Source organism: Ranitomeya imitator, chromosome 6, assembly GCF_032444005.1.
Source record: "Ranitomeya imitator isolate aRanImi1 chromosome 6, aRanImi1.pri, whole genome shotgun sequence".
NCBI classification, from domain to species: Eukaryota; Metazoa; Chordata; class Amphibia; order Anura; family Dendrobatidae; genus Ranitomeya; species Ranitomeya imitator.
The window spans coordinates 48,331,973-48,355,074 of NC_091287.1; the positions used below are offsets into that span (position 1 = coordinate 48,331,973).

At 44.2% G+C, this 23,102-nt stretch overlaps 1 protein-coding gene across 3 annotated transcripts in view; it reads left to right on the forward strand.

Moving 5' to 3' along the window:
- WAC (WW domain containing adaptor with coiled-coil) overlaps positions 1-23,102 on the forward strand; it is a 109,253-nt gene that overhangs the window by 15,980 nt on the left and 70,171 nt on the right. For all 3 annotated transcript variants that reach the window (XM_069729634.1, XM_069729632.1, XM_069729633.1), the window contains exons 4-6: positions 11,314-11,408; positions 13,726-13,841; positions 17,124-17,218. In XM_069729634.1, coding sequence (XP_069585735.1) covers positions 11,314-11,408; positions 13,726-13,841; positions 17,124-17,218 — 306 coding nt within the window. The remainder of the gene's footprint in view (positions 1-11,313; positions 11,409-13,725; positions 13,842-17,123; positions 17,219-23,102) is intronic.

Sequence of the window (23,102 nt, forward strand, 5' to 3'; positions counted from 1 at the left end):
TATTGCCGACGGATCGTGACGGATGGCCACACGTCGCGTCCGTCGTGCACTGGATCAGTTGTGTTTTGGCGGAGCGTCGGCACAAAAAACGTTCAATGAAACGTTTTTTTGTACGTCGCATCCGCCATTTCTGACCGCGCATGCGTGGCCGTAACTCCGCCCCCTCCTCCCCAGGACATAGATTGGGCAGCGGATGTGTTGAAAAACTACAGCTGCTGCCCACGTTGTGCACAATTTTCACAACTTGCGTCGGTATGTCGGGCCGACGCATTGCGACGGCCCCGTACCGACGTAAGTGTGAAAGAAGCCTAACCCTAAGTTTAGCCCCAACCCTAACCCTAAATTTAGCCCCAACCCTAACCCTAAATTTAGCCCCAACCCTAGCCCTAACCCTACCCCTAACCTAACCCTACCCCTAACCTAACCCTACCCCTAACCTAACCCTACCCCTAACCTAACCCTACCCCTAACCTAACCCTACCCCTAACCCTACCCCTAACCTACCCCTACACCTAACCCTACCCCTAACCTAACCCTACCCCTACCCCTAACCTAACCCTACCCCTAACCTAACCCTACCCCTAACCCTACCCCTAACCCTACCCCTAACCCTAACCTAACCCTACCCCTAATTTTAGCCCCAACTGCTGTTCTCCTGCCGACCGGCAGATGGAGACAGATGGCGGGCGCACTGGGCATGCGTCCGCCATGTTCTGCCGGCGGCCAGGAGGAGCAGCAAGAGGATCCAGGGACCTAGGTGAGTATGCTAGGGTCCCCGAATCCCCCTATTTCTCTGTCCTCTGATGTGCGATCACATCAGAGGACAGAGAATTACACTTTACTTTTTTTTTTTTTTTTTTTTTCTTTTTGCGGTCGCCGGTAAACAGTTAATTACCGGCGATCGCAAAACAGGGGTCGGTAATACCGACCCCGATCGTGCTCTTTGGGGTCTCGGCTACCCCCGGCAGCCGAGACCCCAAAGATTCTCCCGGTGCCGGCCGGCGGGCGCACTGCGCATGCGCCCGCCATTTTGAAGATGGCGGCGCCCACCGGGAGACACGAGGAGCATCGGGGGAGCTAGGTGAGTATTGGGGGGCCACCTGGGACCCCTTTTCTCTGTCCTCCGATGTGCAATCACATCGGAGGACAGAGAAATTAAAAAGAGATCGCTTTTTTTTTTTTTTTTTTTTTTTTTTTTCTGCGATCGCCGGTAAACGGTTAATTACCGGCGATCGCAAATGCGGGGTGGGTTAAAAACCCCCCGAATCATGTTCTCTGGGGTCTCGGCTACCCTCGGCAGCCGAGACCCCGGAGAAAATCGGCCTCTGGGGGGCGCTATGGACTTTTTCCACAGCGCCGTTAATTAACGGCGCTGTGGTTTAAGTACCCTTAGCGGCCGCCGTTAAAAGGCGTATCGGCGGTCGCTAAGGGGTTAAAGTTGACCAGCAACTCGTTTTTACAACACCATTTTTTTTTTTTTTTTTTTAGGGACCACATCACATTTGAAGTCATTTTGAGGGGTCTATATGATAGAAAATAACCAAGTGTGACACCATTCTAAAAACTGCACCCCTCAAGGTTCTCAAAACCACATTCAAGAAGTTTAACAACTCTTCAGGTGTTGTAGAAATCTCCCACAAGTGACCCCATATTGGAAACTAGACCCCCCAGGGAACTTATCTAGATGTGTTGTGAGAACTTTGAACCCCCAAGTGTTTCACTACAGTTTATAACGCAGAGCCGTGAAATTAAAAAATCTTTTTTTTTCCACAAAAATTATTTTTTTAGCCCCCAGTTTTGTATTTTCCCAAGGGTAACAGGAGAAATTGGACCCCAAAAGTTGTTGTCCAATGTGTCCTGAGTACGCGGATACTCCGTATGTGGGGGTAAACCCCTGTTTGGGCACACAGGAGAGCTCGGAAGGGAAGGAGCGCCGTTTTACTTTTTCAATGCAGAATTTGCTGGAATTGAGATCGGACGCCATGTCGCGTTTGGAGAGCCCCTGATGTGCCTAAACAGTGGAAACCCCCCAATTATAACTAAAACCCTAATCCAAACACACCCCTAACCCTAATCCCAACGGTAACCCTAACCACACCTCTAACCCAGACACACCCCTAACCCTAATCCCAACCCTATTCCCAACTGTAAATGTAATCTAAACCCTAAAGGTACCGTCACACATAGCGACGCTGCAGCGATACCGACAACGATCCGGATCGCTGCAGCGTCGCTGTTTGGTTGCTGGAGAGCTGTCACACAGACAGCTCTCCAGCGACCAACGATCCCGAGGTCCCCGGTAACCAGGGTAAACATCGGGTAACTAAGCGCAGGGCCGCGCTTAGTAACCCGATGTTTACCCTGGTTACCATCCTAAAAAGTAAAAAAACAAACGCTACATACTTACCTACAGCCGTCTGTCCTCGGCGCTCTGCTTCTCTGGTCTGGCTGTGAGCGCCGGGCAGCCAGAAAGCAGAGCGGTGACGTCACCGCTCTGCTTTCCGGCTGACCGACGCTCACAGCCAGAGCAGGAGGAGAGCAGAGCACAGCGCTGGAGGACAGACAGCGGTAGGTAAGTATGTAGTGTTTTTGTTTTTTTACTTTTAGGATGGTAACCAGGGTAAACATCGGGTTACTAAGCGCGGCCCTGCGCTTAGTTACCCGATGTTTACCCTGGTTACCAGCGAAGACATCGCTGAATCGGTGTCACACACGCCGATTCAGCGATGTCTGCGGGGAGTCCAGCGACGAAATAAAGTTCTGGACTTTCTTCCCCGACCAGCGACAGCACAGCAGGGGCCTGATCGCTGCTGCCTGTCACACTGGACGATATCGCTAGCGAGGACGCTGCAACGTCACGGATCGCTAGCGATATCGTCTAGTGTGACAGTACCTTAACCGTAACTTTAGCCCCAACCCTAACTGTAGCCCTAACCCTAGCCCTAACCTTAACCCTAGCACCAGCCCTAACCCTAGCACTAACCCTAATGGGAAAATGGAAATAAATACATTTTTAAATTTTTCCCTAACTAAAGGGGTGATGAAAGGGGGTTTGATTTACTTTTATAGTGGGTTATTTAGCGGATTTTTATGATTGGCAGCCTTCACACAGTGAAAGACGCTTTTTATTGCAAAAAATATTTTTTGCGTTACCACATTTTGAGAGCTATAATTTTTCCATATTTTGGTCCACAGTCATGTGAGGTCTTGTTTTTTGCGGGACGAGTTGACGTTTTTATTGGTAACATTTTCGGGCATGTGACTTTTTTTTATCGCTTTTTATTCCGATTTTTGTGAGGCAGAATGACCAAAAACCAGCTATTCATGAATTTCTTTTGGGGGAGGCGTTTATACCGTTCCGCGTTTGGTAAAATTGATAAAGCAGTTTTATTCTTCGGGTCAGTACGATTACAGCGACACCTCATTTATATAATTTTTTTATGTTTTGGCGATTTTATACGATAAAAACTATTTTATAGAATAAAAGAATTATTTTGGCATCGCTTTATTCTGAGGGCTAGAAGTTTTTATTTTTTTGCTGATGATGCTGAATGGCGGCTCGTTTTTTGCGGGACAAGATGACGCTTTCAGCGGTACCATGGTTATTTATATCTGTCTTTTTGATCGCGTGTTATTCCACTTTTTGTTCGGCGGTATGATGATAAAGCGTTTTTTTTGCCTCGTTTTTTTCCTTTTCTTACGGTGTTTACTGAAAGGGTTAACTAGTGGGACAGTTTTATAGGTTGGGTTGTTACGGACGTGGCGGTATTAAATATGTGTACTTTTATTGTTTTGTTTTTTTATTTAGATAAAGAAATGTATTTATGGGAATAATATTTTTTTTCTTTATTTAGGAATTATTATTATTTTTTTTTTTTTTTACACATGTCGAAATTTTTTTTTTTTTTTTACGTTGTCCCAGGGGGGACATCACAGATCGCTGATCTGACAGTTTGCACAGCACTCTGTCAGATAAGCGATCTGACTTGCAGCGCTTCAGGCTTACCAAGCGCCTGCTCTGAGCAGGCACTTGGTAAGCCACCTCCCTCCCTGCAGGACCCGGATACCATGGCCATTTTGGATCCGGGCCTGCAGGGAGGAAGGTAAGAGACCCTCGCAGCAACGCGATCACATCGCGTTGCTGCGGGGGTCTCAGGGAAGCACGCAGGGAGCCCCCTCCCTGCGCGATGCTTCCCTGCACCGCCGGCACACCGCAATCATGTTTGATCGCGGTGTGCCGGGGGTTAATGTGCTGGGAGTGGTCCGTGACCGCTCCTGGCACATAGTGTTGGATGTCAGCTGCGATAGGCAGCTGACACTCGGCCGCGCTCCCCCCGTGAGCGCGGCCGATCGGGCTGGACGTACTATTCTGTCCGTGGGAATTAAGGCCCACCCCACATGGACGGAATAGTACGTCCAATGACAGAAAGGGGTTAAGGAATTCGGCAATCAATCAATATCTAAAAGAAAAATGTGACTTTACCCGTTAAGTTTGACGTGTACATGTCATGGACACAGGTCACTTAGTGCTCCATGCTGGATATGTAACGTACATCATGCTGATCGCACAGTATTGCTTCTGTACAGGTGCGATCAGCTGCAGGATCCTGACTGATATACAACCCCTGGCAAAAATTATGGAATCACCGGCCTTGGAGGATGTTCATTCAGTGGTTTAATTTTGTAGAAAAAAAGCAGATCACAGACATGGCACCAAACTAAAGTCATTTCAAATGGCAACTTTCTGGCTTTAAGAAACACTAAAAGAAATCAAGAACACAAAATGTGGTAGTCAGTAATGGTTACTTTTTTTAACCAAGCATAGGGGAAAAATTATGTAATCACTCAATTCTGAGGCAAAAATTATGGAATCGCCATGTAAATTTTCATACCCAAAACTAACACCTGCATCAAGTTAGATCTGCTCGTTAGTTTACATCTTAAAAGGAGTGATCACACCTTGGAGAGCTGTTGCACCAAGTGGACTGACATGAATCATGGCTCCAACACGAGAGATATCAATTGAAACAAAGGAGAGGATTATCAAACTCTTAAGAGGGTAAATCATCACGCAATGTTGCTAAAGATGTTGGTTGTTCAGTCAGCAGTGTCTAAAATCTGGACCAAATACAAACAACATGGGAAGGTTGTTAAAGGCAAACATACTGGTAGACCAAGGAAGACATCAAAGTTTCAAGACCAGAAGCTTAAAGCAATATGTCTCCAAAACAGGAAATGCACAACAAAACAAATGAGGAACGAATGGGTGGAAACTGGAGTCAACGTCTGTGACCGAACTGTGTAAGAAACTGCCTAAAGGAAATGGGATTTACATACAGAAAAGCTAAACAAAAGCCATCATTAACACCTAAACAGAAAAAAAACAAGGTTACAATGGGCTAAGGAAAAGCAATCGTGGACTGTGGATGACTGGATGAAAGTCATATTCAGTGATGAATCACCAATCTGCATTGGGCAAGGTGATGATGCTGGATCTTTTGTTTGGTGCCGTTCCAATGAGATTTATAAAGATGACTGCCTGAAGGGAACATGCAAATTTCCACAATCATTGATAAGGGACTGCCTGTCAGGTAAAGGCACTGGGGAGATGGCTGTCATTACATCTTCAATAAATGCACAAGTTTATGTTGATAATTTGGGCACTTTTCTTATCCCATCAGATGAAAGGATGTTTGGGGCTGATGAAATCATTTTTCAACATGATAATGCATCCTGCCATAGAGCAAAAACTGTGCAAACATTCCTTGAGAAAAGACACAAGGTCAATGTCATGGCCTGCAAATAGTCCGGATCTCAATCCAATGGAAAATCTTTGGTGGAAGTTAAAGAAAATGTTCCATAACAAGAATCCAACCTGCAAAGCTGATCTGGCAACAGCAATCAGAGAAAGTTGGAGCCAGATTGATGACGAGTCCTGTGTGACACTCATTAAGTCCAGGCCTCAGAGACTGCAAGCTGTTATAAAAGCCAGAGGTGGTGCAACAAGATACTAGTGGTGTTGGAGGGTTTTTTTGTTTGTTTTTCATGATTCCATATTTTTTTCCTCAAATTAAGTGATTCCATAATTTTTCCTCTATGCTTGGTTAAAAAAGTAACCATTACTGACTACCACATTTTGTGTTCTTGATTTCTTTTAGTGTTTCTTAAAGCCAGAAAGTTGCCATTTGAAATGACTTTAGCTTTGCGCCATGTCTGTGATTTGCTTTTTTTTTTTTTTTCTACAAAATTAAACTACGGTACTGAATGAACATCCTGCAAGGCCGGTGATTCCATAATTTTTGCCAGGGGTTGTATACAGCTGGGTTCCTGCTGTAACTTCTGTGATTAGCAGCAGTTCAAGAGTTTATAGTAAAGCGCTCCCTCCCTCTGTTAGAACCCTCCACAGCGGGATTACAGGAGCTGATGGGTTGCTCTGGCAACCAGAAGCCTGACAGACACCGCAGCCAATCATATTCTGCTGGGGGCGGGACCTGAGGCTACCTATCAGTCAAGTACTAACAGTATAGTGTATTACACAACACTACTAAGGTAGTGTTGTGTATTAATAAGGTGGTCATAAGATCTCATGTTAAAGTCCCCTCGACTGTGTAATACATGAAAAAAAACTTTAAATTATTTAATTTAAAAAAAAATCCCTGTTGCTTTAAAAGGTCACATATTTGGTATTGCCAAATCAATAACGTACTATAAAACTGTCTTCATTTATCGTCAAGTGAATGACATAAGAAAAAAAAAATTAGGCCAGGGTTCCCTTATTTGTTAATTCTGCCTCACAAAAAAAATAAAGTGAGCAAAAAGTTGTACTTGCACCAAAATGACACAAACAAAAAAAATACAGCTCGTTACACAAAATAACAAGCACTCCCATTGCTCTATAAATGAGAAACTGAAGTTATGGCTGTAAGAAGATGATGCAAACAATATCTATATCCATTAAGTACTTTTACAAAAAAAAACAAACACAACTTTAAGTGTGGGGAAAAAAGCATAAAAAAGCCACTTGGCTATTTAATGTACGGTAATTGTTTCGACCTGTAACATAAAATTGTATCGTTCTTTATCCCATATGGTGCATGTTGTGAGAAAAACATTTAGAAACTATACCAGAATTGCTGGATTTTGTTCATTTAGTTTCACAAAAAAGTGAAATAAAAAGTGGTCAGAAAATGTTGTACTTGTCAAAAATAAGCCCTAATACAACTTCCTACTCAAAAAGTAAAAAAGTATGCTCTTCAGAATGACAGACTTCAAAAACAGTATTTTATTTTCTTTGTATGAGAGCAGTGACACCTAAAAACTAAAAAGTGTAATACGTGATCAAAAAGCCGAATAGAGCAGAAATGGTGCCACTGAAAACTACATCTCACAGCAAAAATAAGCCCTCATACTGCTCCATTGATAAGAATTGTTAAACTTGTGTCATAATATGGCGACAGACAATTTTTTTTTTTTTTTCAAACTGTGTAGGCATAAAGCTATAAATTTGGTATTGCCACAATTGTGCCGACTCACAGAATAAAGTGATGTCTTACCTTTGCAGCAGATGAATAGTGAGACGTAAGAACTGAAAAAAATGAAAAAGACTGCTTTGTCCCAAAGACCCAAAATGTCCAATTCCTTAGGGAGTTAAGAAAAGCCCCCGCAAAACTATGAATTGGGTACCTTGTTTTTGTTAGCATATTCCAAGACTTTTTCTTGTTACATGAGCTATTAAGTATTTTTTGTGATGTTATCTCTGCCTTTCCTGGGACTGTACATGCTTTCCTCCTCTTAATAGATCTGTGTACAACCCCTATTCCTCCCTTTTGCCACCTCTAAGGCTGCCGTCACACTAGCAGTATTTGGTCAGTATTTTACATCCGTATTTGTAAGCCAAAACCAGGAGAGGGTGATAAATGCAGAAGTGGTGCATATGTTTCTATTAGGCTATGTGCACACGTAGGAAATGTGGTGCAGAATTTTCTGCACTAAATCTGCATCTCCTGGCAGAATCCGCAGGTGCGTTTTTTGTACAGATTTTACCACTGTGGATTTCTATAATGGAGGAGTGCAGAAACGCTGCAGAACTGCATAAGTGACATGCACTTCTTTGAATTCTGCAGCGTTTCTGCTCAGATTTTTTTGCACCATGTGCACAGCTTTTTTTTTTTTTTTACATTGTACTGTAAATCACAGTGCAGTTCTGCAGCGTTTCTGCTGCAGAAAAATCTGCTGCAGTTCTGCACTAAATCTGCATCGTGTGCACATACCCTTATACTTTTCCTCTGATTGTTCCACTCCTGGTTTTGGCTTACAAATACTGATGTAAAATACTGACCAAATGCTGCTAGTGTAATGGTAGCCTCAGGCTACTTTCACACTAGCGTTTTTTTCAGTACGTCGCAATGCGTCGTTTAGGGGAAAAAACGCATCCTGCAAAGTTGTCTACAGGATGCGTTTTTGCCCCATAGACCAACATTAGCGACACATTGCGCCGGTTGCACCGTGTTGTGGCGGACCGCCGGGAGCAAAAAAACGTTACATGTAACGTTTCTTGCTTCCGACAGTCCGCCATTTCCGACCACGCATGCGCGGCCGGAACTCCTCCCCCACCTCCCCGCACCTCACAATGGGGCAGCGGATGCACTGGAAAAATGCATCCGCTGCCCCCGTTGTGCGGCGCATTCACTGCTAGCGTCGGTAACCTTGGCCCGACGCTAGTGTGAAAGTAGCCTAAAGGTACCTTCACACTGAACAACTTTACAACGATATCGCTAGTGATCCGTGACGTTGCAGCGTCCTGGCTAGCGATATCGTTGTGTTTGACACGCAGCAGCGATCTGGATCCTGCTGTGACATCGTTGGTCGGAGCAGAAAGGCCAGAACTTTATTTCGTTGCTGGATCTCCCGCAGACATCGCTGAATCGGCGTGTGTGACGCCGATTCAGCGATGTCTTCACTGGTAACCAGGGTAAACATTGGGTAACTAAGCGCAGGGCCGCGCTTAGTAACCCGATATTTACCCTGGTTACCAGTGTAAATGTAAAAAAAAACAAACACTACATACTTACATTCCGGTGTCTGTCCCCTCGCCGTCAGCTTCCCGCACTGACTCTGAGCGCCGACCGGCCGTAAAGCACAGCGGTGACGTCACCGCTGTGCTCTGCTTTACGGCCGGCTGGCGCTCACACAGTGCAGGGAAGCAGAACGCCGGGGGACAGACACCGGAATGTAAGTATGTAGTGTTTTTTTTTTTTTTTTTACATTTACAATGGTAACCAGGGTAAACATCGGGTTACTAAGCTGGGCCCTGCGCTTAGTAACCCGATATTTACCCTGGTTACCCGGGGACTTCGGCATCGTTGGTCGCTGAAGAGCTGTCTGTGTGACAGCTCTCCAGCGACCACACAACGACGAAACAGCGACGCTGCAGCGATCGGCATCGTTGCCTATATCGCTGCAGCGTCGCTTAATGTGACGGTACCTTAACACTGAGGAGTGAAGGGGGGAAAAGCTGAGAGCGAGCTATCTGGAGGCTGTGCTCTGATGGATTTGTAACATTTTTGCAGATAGACTAGGTTCACATTAGTGGCCTGTTTTGCGTGTTTCATTAGAAGAACATACAAACCATATTGCAACAAGTGCCAGAAGAGTCCTATTCACTATAATGGGGTTGGATTATTTTCCGTTCAGGTGGCCGTCACTTTAGCTAAGAAGCAAATGAAAGAAAAGCATGGTGTGATTTTTCTTCTGGCAAAAATGACTACACAGCCTTGTTCGGGAGGCTTTGACACAGGTGTGAACCTAGGATTTACAGATTTACTTATTTATTTTCTGGACAGAACATTTTTAATGAAGACTATTTAGAAAGTTGTTTAACTCTGCATTTAGGGAGCAAATGAGCAATAAAGAGAAAACTGTGAAGGTGACTGGGCCTTTATTAGCACTGGCTTGCATAGGAATGATCCCTGTAGTGTAGAGGCTCGGTGCCTTTATGATTCTGGTAGCTTTTTGCTCTCACAGGTTTTGCGTGTGTTTGTGGTGGTTGCATTGTCCGGTACCTGCACAGATCTTTGTTTCCACATTCTCAATTCCTAGAAGCTCCCGTAGGCAGGGGTTCACTTCACTTTCTGCTTATAACTTGGCGCATAGTTCATCCGTATTCTGTATACCCGCCCTAAGTGGGTTTCAGTAAAGTGATAAGAGAGCAACTGAAGAACCATTTTTTTTTTTTTTTCTTCTTCCCCTCGCCTGAATGTTGATCTGACACTTTGTAAAAGATAAAAATCTAAGATTTAATTTTTCTTGGCACAGAAAATTTACCATGGAAAAAAGCACCTTCCCATCTTATCTTATGGTGGCCTTTTGTTTATATTCACTTTCTGTTGAATTTTTTTCAGTAAAATCAACTGGAAATGTGTTCAAAGTATCTGCTGCTCTTTGAATTATTTTCTGACATTGCTATTAGTCCCTCCATCCCAACTAATTTCAGATTGCAGCTCTTTGTTCTTGCATTTCCTCCTGAAGTCCGGGACTTAAATATTGATGACCAAGTAAATGGAGCACTAAACAGTGTATGGCGCTACAGGAGATCATCGATACGCAGGACCACATCATCAGTCTGTGGCTGCGGACGGGAACCCAGCGAAATGCCTCCTACCTGCCGCTCATTTAATGTATATAATTTTTTTTTTTAAATTTAGTGGCTCCAGCGGTAACGTCACAAGTACTGCACACATGACCGCTGCAGCCAATCAGTGATCTTCTTAGCTTCTTGTTTCACTTGCACCAGAATCACTGCGGAAACCTTTAGTTGCAGTAGCCACATTTGTGATATCACCGGTGTAGCCTGTAAACTAAGACTGGGGCGGTAGCGATGGACCTGGGAAGGGTGAGCTTGGGTATGATATTTTCTACCTTTTCAGTCCTAAAAGTTAAACCTAGACATCCACTTTAAAATGGTGCAGGTTGTGGGAATTTGGCATATAACATTGTGTGATACATAGCGCCCGTGCTATAAAATGCTGTCTATTGGCTTCCTGATAAACATCACTGGTCTGGCATTTCTTCTGCAATACCATATTGTTTACCGGGAATGCAGACCACCACCCCAACGTAGGCTCACTTTTACTCTGGCAGCTTTTACGTGTGTATAGGCGTCTTCTGTGAGAGGACCTTCCATCCAGAAGACCATTGTTTAGCAGATTTGGCGTTCGTCTTCAGAGTTTCATTGTACACTGTTTGCGTTGCAGACTTCCTGCAGGAATGAATGGCGCTGATGTTGAGACTAATGAGTTTTGCTTTTGTTTCTAGGGACCAGTTTTTCTCCACAAGAGAATTCACATAACCACAGTGCTCTTCATAGCTCCAACTCACATTCTTCTACTCCAAGCAAGACTAGTGATTCTGTAAGTTACAAAACAGACTTGTTGGCTAATGATTTCTTTTTGGCTATTTTAACCCCTTAATGACAGCCAATACGTCTTTTAACTGACCTGAGATATAAGAGAATAGCCTCCTCATACAGGTGACAATCCAGCAGCTGTCGGCTGTACACTATAGCTGACAACTTGCTGCATCAGCAACGATCAGTGTTTGCACCGTCCAACTGTTTAACCCCTTAGATGCTGCTGTCAAATAGTGACTACATCATTATAAATGGTTAACAGGGTGTGGGGGCTTCCTATTTAATCAAATTGGTGCCCTCAGATCATGATTTTGTTGTCCTGATGTTTGCCTTGGCAATTCATGACCAAATAGCGGCCTTAATCTGATGGCTGTTGTAACCTGTTCAGAAGTTAGAGACATTTAGGTGGTAAAAATACACATTTTCATTCCTATCATGCCACTTTGCATTAATTCCTGTAAAGCACCTGACGAGTTAATAAACTACCTGACAGCAGTTTTCAATATGTCAGGGGGTGCTGTTTTTAAAATGGTATCACGTTAGAGGGTTTCCCAATATATGAGACCCCTAAAGTCACTTCAAACATGGATAAGTCTCTAAAAAAATAAATTTTGTTAATTTCCTTGAAAAAATGAAAAGTTGCTGCTACATTTTTAATCCTCCTAAAATGCTATCAAAATAAAATAACATTTTACAAATGATGCTGATATAAAGCAGACATGTGGGAAATGTTATTTATTAATGGTTTGCTGTGGCATGGCCATCTGGATTAAATGGATAGTCATACAAAGTTTTAAAATTGCTAATTTTTAAACATTTTTCTCAAATTTTTGATATTTTTTTTTATAAATAAACGCAAAACATAATGACCTAAATTTACCGTTATCAAAAAGTATAAGGGGTCACGAAAAAAACAGTCTCAAAATCACTGGGATTTGTTGAAGCGTTGCAGAGTTATTACCACATAAAGTGACACCGGTCACATTTAAAAAATGTGGCTCCGTCACTAAGGGGTTAAATGTACAATTGCAGTTTTGCCTGATTGCTTCACTTTGTGCATCGGAAGCTTAGCAAACTTTAGTCATTTACGCTGTGGTATTACAGATTTTTATTTTTTTAAAAAATGGAACGTCTAAAGTGATATTCCCACATTAAATGTTTGGCATATGACAGGATCTTGTGTAAATGTTTTATAGATGTAATGCTAGGAGTGGTGCTTATTTGGAGAACGAGGGGTTCCTGCCCCTCCACATCTAACTCCGCTCAGTCTGTTACATGGGGTCGGCACAAGATTAATGAGTGTCTTTGGGCAACAATCACATTAAGCCTGATGTCCCAAGTCCAAATCTGGCCAGAGTTAGACCCCCATAGTGCTGTGGTACCCCGGTTTACCTGATTCTGGTGCTGGACTTGCTGTTAGACATTTAGTGCATATCCTTTGTCTAGACCAGTGTTCCCCAAGTCCGGTCCTCGAGAGCCACCAACAGGTCATGTTTTCAGGATTTCCTTAGTATGGCACAGGTGATGGAATTATTGCCTGTGAAGGTCATGCAGTTATCACCTGTGCCATACTAAGGAAATCCTGAAAACATGACCTGTTGGTGGCTCTTGAGGACCGGACTTGGGGAACACTGGTCTTGATAGATTGCCTTTTTTTTTCTTTTTAGTTAAAGGTAACCTGTCACACGGTTTGTCCCATGTGAAGGAAGACCACAACTTTTCAGCCGTGATATACAGCATTCTAATATGTTTTATATGCCCCCAATCTGGCCTGCAACAAAAGAACACTTTTTATTATACTCTCCTGCCGGGGGCGATCTAGTCCGACGGGTGTTGCTGGTTTTGGTCAGATGCCTCCTTTCTATTCGCTATGCCGTCCTCCTTCTGCTTTGTGTGCATGATGGGTACCGCATCATCTGCAGTGTTTCCCGTGATCGTGCTCCTTTGCAGGCGTAGTTCTCTGCCTTGACAAGGTACTGCACTGCGCATGTGTTGGGGCTCTTTGGCCTTTCCCAGCGCATGCACACTACAGTACTTTACTCTGCCCTAGTTAAGGAACTCTGTGGATGACATAGGGCGCCCATCGGACCACCCTGCAGGTGAGTATAATAAAAGGTGGTTTTCTTTCATTGCAGGCTGGATTGGGGGCTTTTATAGAGCATATAAGATTTCTTTGTATGAGGCTGAAAGGTGGTGGTCTTATCCCCATGGGACAAACCTGGTGACAGGTTCCCTTTAATGGTTTGTACTTCTTGCACTGAGCAGCCCAGTGTTGTGAAGCTGTCACTGAATCCTTAAAGTCTCTTTATGCTTTGTAGACATATGATCCTACAGATGACTGGTCTGAACATATCAGCTCTTCTGGTAAAAAGTACTATTACAATTGCCGAACAGAAGTATCTCAGTGGGAGAAGCCAAAAGAGTGGCTTGAGAGGTAAACGTTACAGATATCATTCTGTAGATGTTGTTTTTTAATGGACTTTTGGTTAGGGTGCTCTCATACTGCGCTCAGGCACCCGTAGTAGACTGTGTGCGGGTGTCGCCTACACCTGCAGCAGGTGTGCATGTTCAGAGCGCATGTTTGCACACCAATGTCTATGGCCTCGTCGGGCATACGCCCAAATCACGTTTTGTGGGGGGGAGGGGGCTTGGACAAAAGCCCCGACACAGCCACTGAACGGGTGCCTAAACGAAGTATGAAAGCCCACTTTCAAAGGTGTCTTGATTTCATGCATTTATACTATACATATATGTATTATAATCCTTTGATATTTAGATTACTTATTTACATACCTCGCACAGTGGTCACTTTAATCCAAGATCCTTTTTCAAAGTGTCTAAGCGTTTTCTGTTACTGCGTAATTGGCACAATCCCAATGCCCAGTGATAATGTGCACAGCAGTATCTAATATCTAGTCTTGTGATCACCATGATGTCCAGTCATAGGGAGTGTTTGTAACAAAAGTCATAGTGATCACTATGTACATGCAAGGGAGAGACCTGTCAATCACCTATATCAGTGTTGGGAAAAGCAGACAGTGGACGGCTCTGAACTTGTCTCTGAGGCTACTGATCCTGACCGGATCGTCACAGTATATTTCCTCTAAAACACAGGGTTGCACAGAAATATATTCCTGGCTGCACAAGTGCTGCCCACAGTTTAGGCAGCATGAATTGCCTGATGAGTTCCCTTAAGGCCATCTCGTCACTGTCCCCTTTTTTTTTTTCCTCTAGTCACTCTGTGTGGTTCATACGATAAATAAATAAATGAAATCATATGATGCATATATTCTTCTGGGTAAATGATTTTCTTTGATTTTCTTTCAACACGTTATATTGTAGCAGGTGGGATTTTATTCTGTGTACAGGGTGTCCCTAAAGTTTGGACACACAGGCAAACAAACATATTTTCAATTGGAGTATTAAGTAATTTCGAAGTGATTTCAATCATTTGCAAAGGTTGATACTTTGCAAAATTCGCATGAACTCGATGTAATAAATCCACATTGCAGTCAATTTTAGCGCATTCATTTTTATGCATTCAATCAAGTGTTAGGCTAGGTTCACATTAGCGTATTTGTGCGCAGCGTATCATCTGCAAGCGCATGCCTAAACGCGGCTTGCGCTGCATTTTTTTAATCCACATCAGCTTACGCATGATGCAAAAAAATTGCGTGTATGCGTTTTGCCTGCGTTTGCTTTGTTTATGCGCATGCACTCGGTATTTCCAGGAGGGCGTGTCTCAATCGGTTCCTGGACATGCGCAGTCCGAAGTACGCAAGCGCATCGAACGCATGTCCTTGAGTACCAGTGCGTTCCCATAGACAGTAGACTTGTTTTGAGCACTCATCCGCTAACATGAGCAATATTGACGCCTCACAAAATGCAGCATGTTGCGTTTGCCGGACACCAACGCACAGCGCAAAACGACACATGCGTACGCATCCGAATATGTCTGCGTACACTGTGTTAAAGATAAGTACGCATGATGTATGCGGATCATACGCTGCGCACAGAAACGCCAATGTGAAACCAGCCTTACATATGTGATTTTTCACTGAGCACACCTTCTCCTTTCCCACCCCCCCAAAAAAAAAAGTCAGGGGCTAAAGCCAGTTGATCGAGGAGACCACTCCACATGATCCACACCTTCCTATCCAGTTATGGAAATTTTCGTTCAGCCAATGTCTCACCACCGTGGCGAAATGGGCAGGCATGCCAAGGCAGTCCTTCACCTAAACTTTCAAGTTGGAGTATTAACTGATCTCTCATCTGAGATCTCACCAGCTACGTGTTCATCGAGGAAGAATGGTCCCAACACAGGACCTTTCCACAGAACACACCACTTTAAATTTTTTTTAAATTTTTGCTGTTTTGCACAATCTGAAAAAATGTGGCTTGCTTTGCGACAAGTGCACGCATAGTGGGCATGAGATTTCTTGAAATCTCATCCCCTATGCCAGGGGTGTCAAACTGCATTCCTCGAGGGCCTCAAACCATGCGTGTTTTCAAGATTTCCTTAGCATTACACAAGGTGCTGGAATCATTCTCTGCAGGTGATTAAATTATCACCTGTGCAATGCAAGGAAATCCTGAAAACATGAGCTGTTTGCAGCCCTCGAGGAATGCAATTTGACACCTCTGCCCTATGCTGTAACATCTGGATGCTGCGGGTTGGACGCTGTGGATGTACATAGCGGCTGTACGTAGCGTCCATCCCGCAGCATTTACTGACCATGTGCACGTACCCTAATTGATCGTGTGACTTACTATGATCTCCTTGGAGTATGAACAGAGCTCCACTCATTCACACGCCTGTATGTACAGAGCAGGAGGACGTGTCTGTGCTTTATGGCTGGTGCAAAATGAGTAACTAGATGGAAAGGCGTAGATCGATTAATGATGTTTAGGAAGAGATGAAGTGAACACCGATCCTCCATCCAGAGTCCAGGGACTGAATACAAAACCTTTTCTGCTTGTTTAGTGTTATCCAGTTTTATCTAGGCCTCTAGATGTAGAGTATTTGTTTTTTTGTCAATAATGTTTCCTATCTTCTAATGATAAGGAGTTAACTCTGTTTACTCTCTCTCAGTTTTCACAGCAAAGCTGGAAAGTGAGCTGCAGGGGACAGGTAGCCTTTGTATTGTGTGCACACTGACCAGTGTAAAAACTGGAAATTAGAATTGACCTGTCACCAGGTATTTGCTTTGTAATCTGAGAGCAGCTTGATGTAGGGGCAGAGACTCTGATTTTGGTGATATCACTTGCTGGAGCGCATGCTGTCCTTTTGATAAAATCACTGTTCTCTTCCTCCGGTCTAGCAGAGCTCAGAATATTGAGCCCTGGATAATCCCGCCCACATCACTGGCAGCTTTGTGTACAATGTGTGGTCAGTAAGCTGCCAATCAGAGGTGGAGGCGGGGTTACACGAGCAGGTGACTAGGAGGCACAGGACGCCTAGTCCTGTAGTGATTATCTCCTGCTGATAAAACACTGATTTTATTAAATCTAGAGCAAGCATCTCAGTAAGTGACACATCTCTGAAATCGGCTCCTCCATCATGCTGATCTCGGATTACACAGCAAAATTCTGCTGACAGTTTAAGAAATTCATTTTATTGTTTAGAAATGTTTATTTCAGAATTGATTTAGAGCTTGTATTTTCTGACAAAGCATTGCCCTTTAATGGTTCATGTTCTTTTCTTTGAACTCTATAGAGAACAACGCCAAAAGGATTCAACCAAAGTGGCAATTAATAGTTTCCCCAAAGACCGAGACTATAGAAGAGAAGCGATGCAAGCCACAGCTACAGGTGAGTTTATTCACTGTAAAGCAGGATCGTCTTTCTTAGAGGGGCTGTCCAGCGTGTAAACATTTTTACTGAAATCTCCAGAGTTGGAAAGCGCCTCCTCACCAATCCCTTCCTGCCTCTATTCTGACCGCTAGCTCCTCCACCAGTCATTCTGCAGCTGTGATGTCAGGACAAAAGATGTGACTGCTGCAGCCGATCACTGGCGGTAGTGATTGACTGCTACAACCAATTATTGGTTGAGCAAGTCACTTCATGGTTCGTGAGGGATCCATGAAATTGAGACCAGTTTCAAACCTGGATAGCTTTGGAACCAGCCCGGTGAGGGATGAATGAGGGATGGAGTTTTGACAATTTTATTTTCTTTAAATAAATATCTATTTTAAAGTGGACAGCCCCTTTAAGTTTTTTTCATTTTTGCACATTTGACTGTTTTCTCTTTCTTTTGTGTTTGACTTCCTGTAAAGAAATGTGCATATAATGTGAGCGACATGTTCATTTCTGGGGGTTATTGTAAAGAATATACATTTACAAATTGCACAAACAGCAGTTTCTTAATCTCGTGCAGGGCTTAAATCAAAAATTCCTTGTGATTACCCTGCCGTTTTTATATACCCTTTTCACAAACTGTAGACAATATCGTATGTCTGAAGCAATGTCACTTTATGTAATCCAGTATTAAAGTTTTGGCTATGTCTGTAAATGTTAGGGTCGCCTGACTACTCTGCAGGGGGTCTCTGTTGTTTGTACCTTGTGGATATATTGAATGTAGCCTGTTCAGATTGACTTTGGCCACACAGTTTTAAGCTTGGTGCTTAAATACTTCTTCTTTTTTTTTTTTTTTTTTATTTGCAAATATTTTTAATTATCTGTAAGTTTTTTTTAGTTTAATTTTCAAAAAAAGTAAAGCGAAAAAACTTTGCAAAAATGGCGCTTGTAAATACTGCCGTCTGTTTAATAGCACCTAATGAAAAGTATTGGATTATGTGTTATGTTTATTACTTGGTTATTTAAAATCAATCTCAACGCAAAGTTTTTCTTTGATCGAATTTTCCCACTAGAAACAATCTTGTCACTACTGCTTGGATCCCCTCTATCACAGGAATGATGGGATTGTAGTAAAGGTTATGGATCTATAGTCTGTAAAGGAGAATGCAACCACACAGCCCCATTTACTAAAAGCACTCGGTTGCTGTTCCCCACACAGTGCGACGGCAGCTAATGAATGGTTTCTGCCACTTCAGTCTCAGTAACGACAAGGGTCCTAGATGAATTGTCACCAGCCCTGTGTATTGGTATATCACAACAATATGCCGAGATGGAAATATCCCTTTATCCAGGGGCTACACCTCGACTTGTGGCAGTGTGACTTAAAAAGAACCTGTCACCCCCAAAATCGAAGGTGAGCTAAGCCCACCAGCATCAGGGGCTTAGCCCCCGATGTAACCTAAAAGACGAGAAAAAGAGGTTAGATTATACTCACCCAGGAGCAGTCCCGGTACGATCCGATGGGTGTTGCAGTCCGGGGCCTCCTATCTTCATCAGATGACGTCCTCTTGTCTTCACGCTCCGGCGCAGGCGTACTTTGTCTTCCCTGTTGAGGAAAGAGCAAAGTACTGCAGTGCGCAGGCGCTGGGCCTCTGACCTTTCCCGCTGCCTGCGCACTGCAGTACTTTGCTCAGCCCTCAACAGGGCAGACAAAGTATGCCTGCGCCGGAGCCGCAGTGTGAAGAAAAGAAGAGGACGTCATCGTAAGAAGCTGGGAGGGACCGGCCCGTGACTCCCACCGCAGCGGGACCGCCCCTGGGTGAGTATAATCTAACCTCTTTTTCTCATCTTTCAGGATACATCGGGGCTTATCTACAGCATTACTGAATGCTGTAGATAAGCCCCTGATGCTAGTGGACTTGGCTCACCCTCGATTTTGGGGGTGATAGGTTCCCTTTAAGATCGCAAAGCCACGCCACCCAAACTGCAACTAATGATGGTGAATCTCCAGTTGCAGAAATGTAGCAGCATTGTGTTTTCTTTAACTGTCATGTTGCCGTACTTCATGTGTTGTAATGCTATCATTCACCAGCATTAATCGCTATGTAGCATTGCCATGTTGCAGTCTTCTGTTGCGCAGCCACAAGTTGCTGTGTAGGCCTCACCCTACAGGGAATCTGTCAGCAGGATTTCACACCCCTAACTACTCACTTGCAGGGGTTATTCATTCAAAGACCAGTCCAGCAACCCCTTTACATGGCCAGTCCGTTCCTCCATTGCTGAGAGATCCGTGTTAACATTGATATGTAAATGAGGCTATGCTATGAAGCCTCTGTCACTCCAGCTCTATTTACCTCTCACTACTTTACTGATGACTACAGATGAGTGGATCTCTTTGTGCTGCTCCAATCCACCGTCCAGGTCCGTGCTCTCTGGCATTGGACAGGTCAGGAAATTTGTGCAGCTCCTATCAGGATCTTATTCTTGACTTATAAGATGGTGTCGGGTGAGAAATAGAGCTGGAGTGACAGATGCTTCAGATCTACCATAGCTCTACAGGCTCATTGTCCTATCAAATCCTGATTTCTTAATGAGGAACAGATTGGCCGTGTAAAGATATTGATGGCGTTATCTTTAAATAGGCATGTGCATGAAAATAGTTTTAGGATGAAATCCTGCTGACAGATACCCTTTTAAAGGAGTTGTATATATTTTTTTTTGTTAGCCACATAACCTCCTCTTCACTACTTGTTAGGGCTGGATGTTTTTAACTGTGTTTTCTACACACCGGCAGTGGTTTATTACATGGCTGTCGTTGGATTTGTTGTCAGCAGTTGTCAGATATTTCGAAGGGGTTAAAGGTACCTTCACACACAGCGAGATCGCTAGCGAGATCGCTGCTGAGTCACAAGTTTTGTGACGCAACAGCGACCTCAGTAGCGATCTCGCTATGTTTGACATGTAGCAGCGACCAGGCCCCTGCTGTGAGATCGCTGGTCGTGTCGGAATGGCCTGGACCTTTTTTTGATCGTTGAGGTCCCGCTGGGTAGCACACATCGCTGTGTTTGACACCTTACCAACGACCTCGTTGACGACTCAGACACCGACACATAGGCGTGCATTTGCGTTGCCTTTTCCGCACCCCTCCGCTCCGATTGGTGGTCGCTACTGCGTTCTGATTGGCGGTCATGCCTTCAACAGAAGGCGACATAGTAGCGCTTCCATCCTTTGTTCCTGACCGCGTGGTGATTTGCAGTTCGTTGTAGAGTTCTCCGGCCTGCGACTCCTTTTCGATTTATCTATTCTTCAACGGTTCTTCTGACACCTTTTGTGCACGGTAGGTATCGTTTGGGGTCTCAAATGCGTTCCCACCGAAGGGCTATTGTCGCCTCATAAGGCAAGGCCGCCACCAATATGAACGCAGTAGCGACCACCAATCGGAACTGAATGGGCGCGGAAAAGGCAACGCAAATGTACGCCTGTGTGACTACAACATCACACAGGACGTCCCTCATCGAGGTCTGAATCGTCATAATAGCTGCCATGTGACAGGGTCACAACGACCAACGACATCGTTGTACAGGTCGCTACAGGTCGCCGCATCGCTGCTGCGTCGTTGGGAAGATCTCACTGTTTGACATCTCACCAGCGACGCAGCAACGATCCCTAACAGGTCGTATCGTTGTCGGGATCGCTTTAGCGTCGCTAAGAGTAACGGGGCCTTTAGTGAGAGTTGGCCATTATCTGTAGAACGCCGGGAACAGAAAAAACTCTGCAGTCCTCTAGTATTTCTATAAGGCTGCAGTCACACATGCAGGTTTTCTTGACCAGGGTTCCGAGTAGATTTCATAAGAATGAGTTTTATTTCTATCTTGAGCCATTTCTGGCTTACTGTATATACTCAAGTATAAGCCGACCCGAGTATAAGGCGACTTCCCCCCCCTAATTTTGCCACAAAAAACTGGGAAAACTTATTGACTCGAGTATAAGCCTAGGGTGGGAAATGCAGCAGCTACCGGTGAATTTCAAAAATAAAAATAGATGCTCCGTTCATTATGGCCCCATAGCTGTGCCATATAGTGCTCTGCACCGTTCATTATTGCCCCATTGATGCTCCATAGAAAGCTGTGCCACATATAATGCTGCATACTGTTCATTATTGCCCCATAAGATGCTCCATATAAAGCTGTGCCACATATATGCTCTGCACCGTTCATTATGGCCCCATATAAAGCTGTGCCATATAGAATGCTCTGCACCGTTCATTATGGCCCCATAGATGCTCCATATAAAGCTGTGCCATATCAAATCCTGCTGCTGCAATAAAAATAAAAAAAAATCACATACTCACCTCTCTTCGCTCAGGACGCCGGCGCTTTCAATATTTACCTGCTCCTCGTGCGGCTCCGTCTCCAGCACGGACGCTCAGCAGAGAGCACGCACTGACTATGTCACCGCACCCTCTGACCTGAGCGTCACTGCTAGAGGACGCTGGAGATGGAGCCGCACCAGAGCGAGGAGCAGGTAAATATCGCGTAGCGCTCCCCTTCCCATATACTTACCTGCTCCTGGCGCGGTCCCTGCTTCTTCCAGCGCTGCATCTTCTTCCAGCGCTGCATCTTCCTGTATTGAGCGGTCACAGTTACCGATCATTACAGTAATGAATATGCGGCTCCACCTCTATGGGAGGTGGAGCCGCGTATTCATTGCTGTAATGAGCGGTACCATGTGACCGTTCAATACAGGAAGAAGAAGCAGGGAAGTCCAGGGACCGCGCCAGGAGCAGGTAAGTATAACTAGACAGGCCCCGCTCCCCCTCCCCTGCCGACCCCCGGGTATGACTCGAGTATAAGCCGAGAGGGGGACTTTCAGCCCAAAAAAATGGGCTGAAAATCTCGGCTTATACTCGAGTATATACGGTAGGTAACAAAAAAAACCTGCATTTGTTACTCTAGTCTTACTGAGATTTGTCCTCTGTTTGGGCAGGAACTTTTTGTTTAAAGTGGAAGAGCAGAATTTAGTAAATCCAAGAATTGTTGCAGCGCTTGGTCTCCCCTACTTTATTGAATATCACTGTCTATTGTACAGTGTTGTGTTCTTTGATTTTGTGTAATGTTTGGTCATTTAGATGGCAGCTTACCCAGCCTTCAGAAGTGCTTTAATGACTTGCGTCCGAATTCCTGAAGAATGTACATACTTTCTGATGGGCAACATAGCATATGCCCCTGTGAAAAGAATGACGCTGCCGTAAAGGAGGCCATTTGTACTCATTGTAATGGATTTGTCAGGGGCGCATATGAATCTTATTTTTCAGTCATTCAGATGGAAGCCATCATAGCATTTCTGAACACAGTAACGTTTGGTTGAAATGTTTTGCACTCTGTGATTTGATATGTAACTTTCACTTTTGTGTAGCCTTTTAATTATGGGTGGTTAGGTTATGTGTTGTCTAGTGAGTGTCCACAGCACAGACAAGATAGCTGACCATATTCAAGATATAAGATACAACTGTACCGCAGGAGCTAATGGCACTCGGTAAAAGGATTTTAATATTTTCAATATATTGTCTAAAAAAACATTGTAGTAGTCAATAAATATCTGTGTAACTCCTTCTTTCATCCAGTATCAATGTATGCTACATTATTTATCGCTCACAGTGCTCCTCCCAGTTGTCATTTCTATTTGAATGCCAGTACTGTGGCTCTTGGTACTGATTGGTTGTAATCCTCTATAGTACGTTCTAGATATTTTGGTGTTTGCAAAAGAAAAGTTGCATACCGTCCAGTATACTTCTCAATTCTGTTCTGCACGCCCTTCTTCAGACAGCAGGTGAATATACTGCCCATGCCCTCTTTACATCTGGAGGGGCGTGTCCCCTACGCCTCCTGACATCATCCAA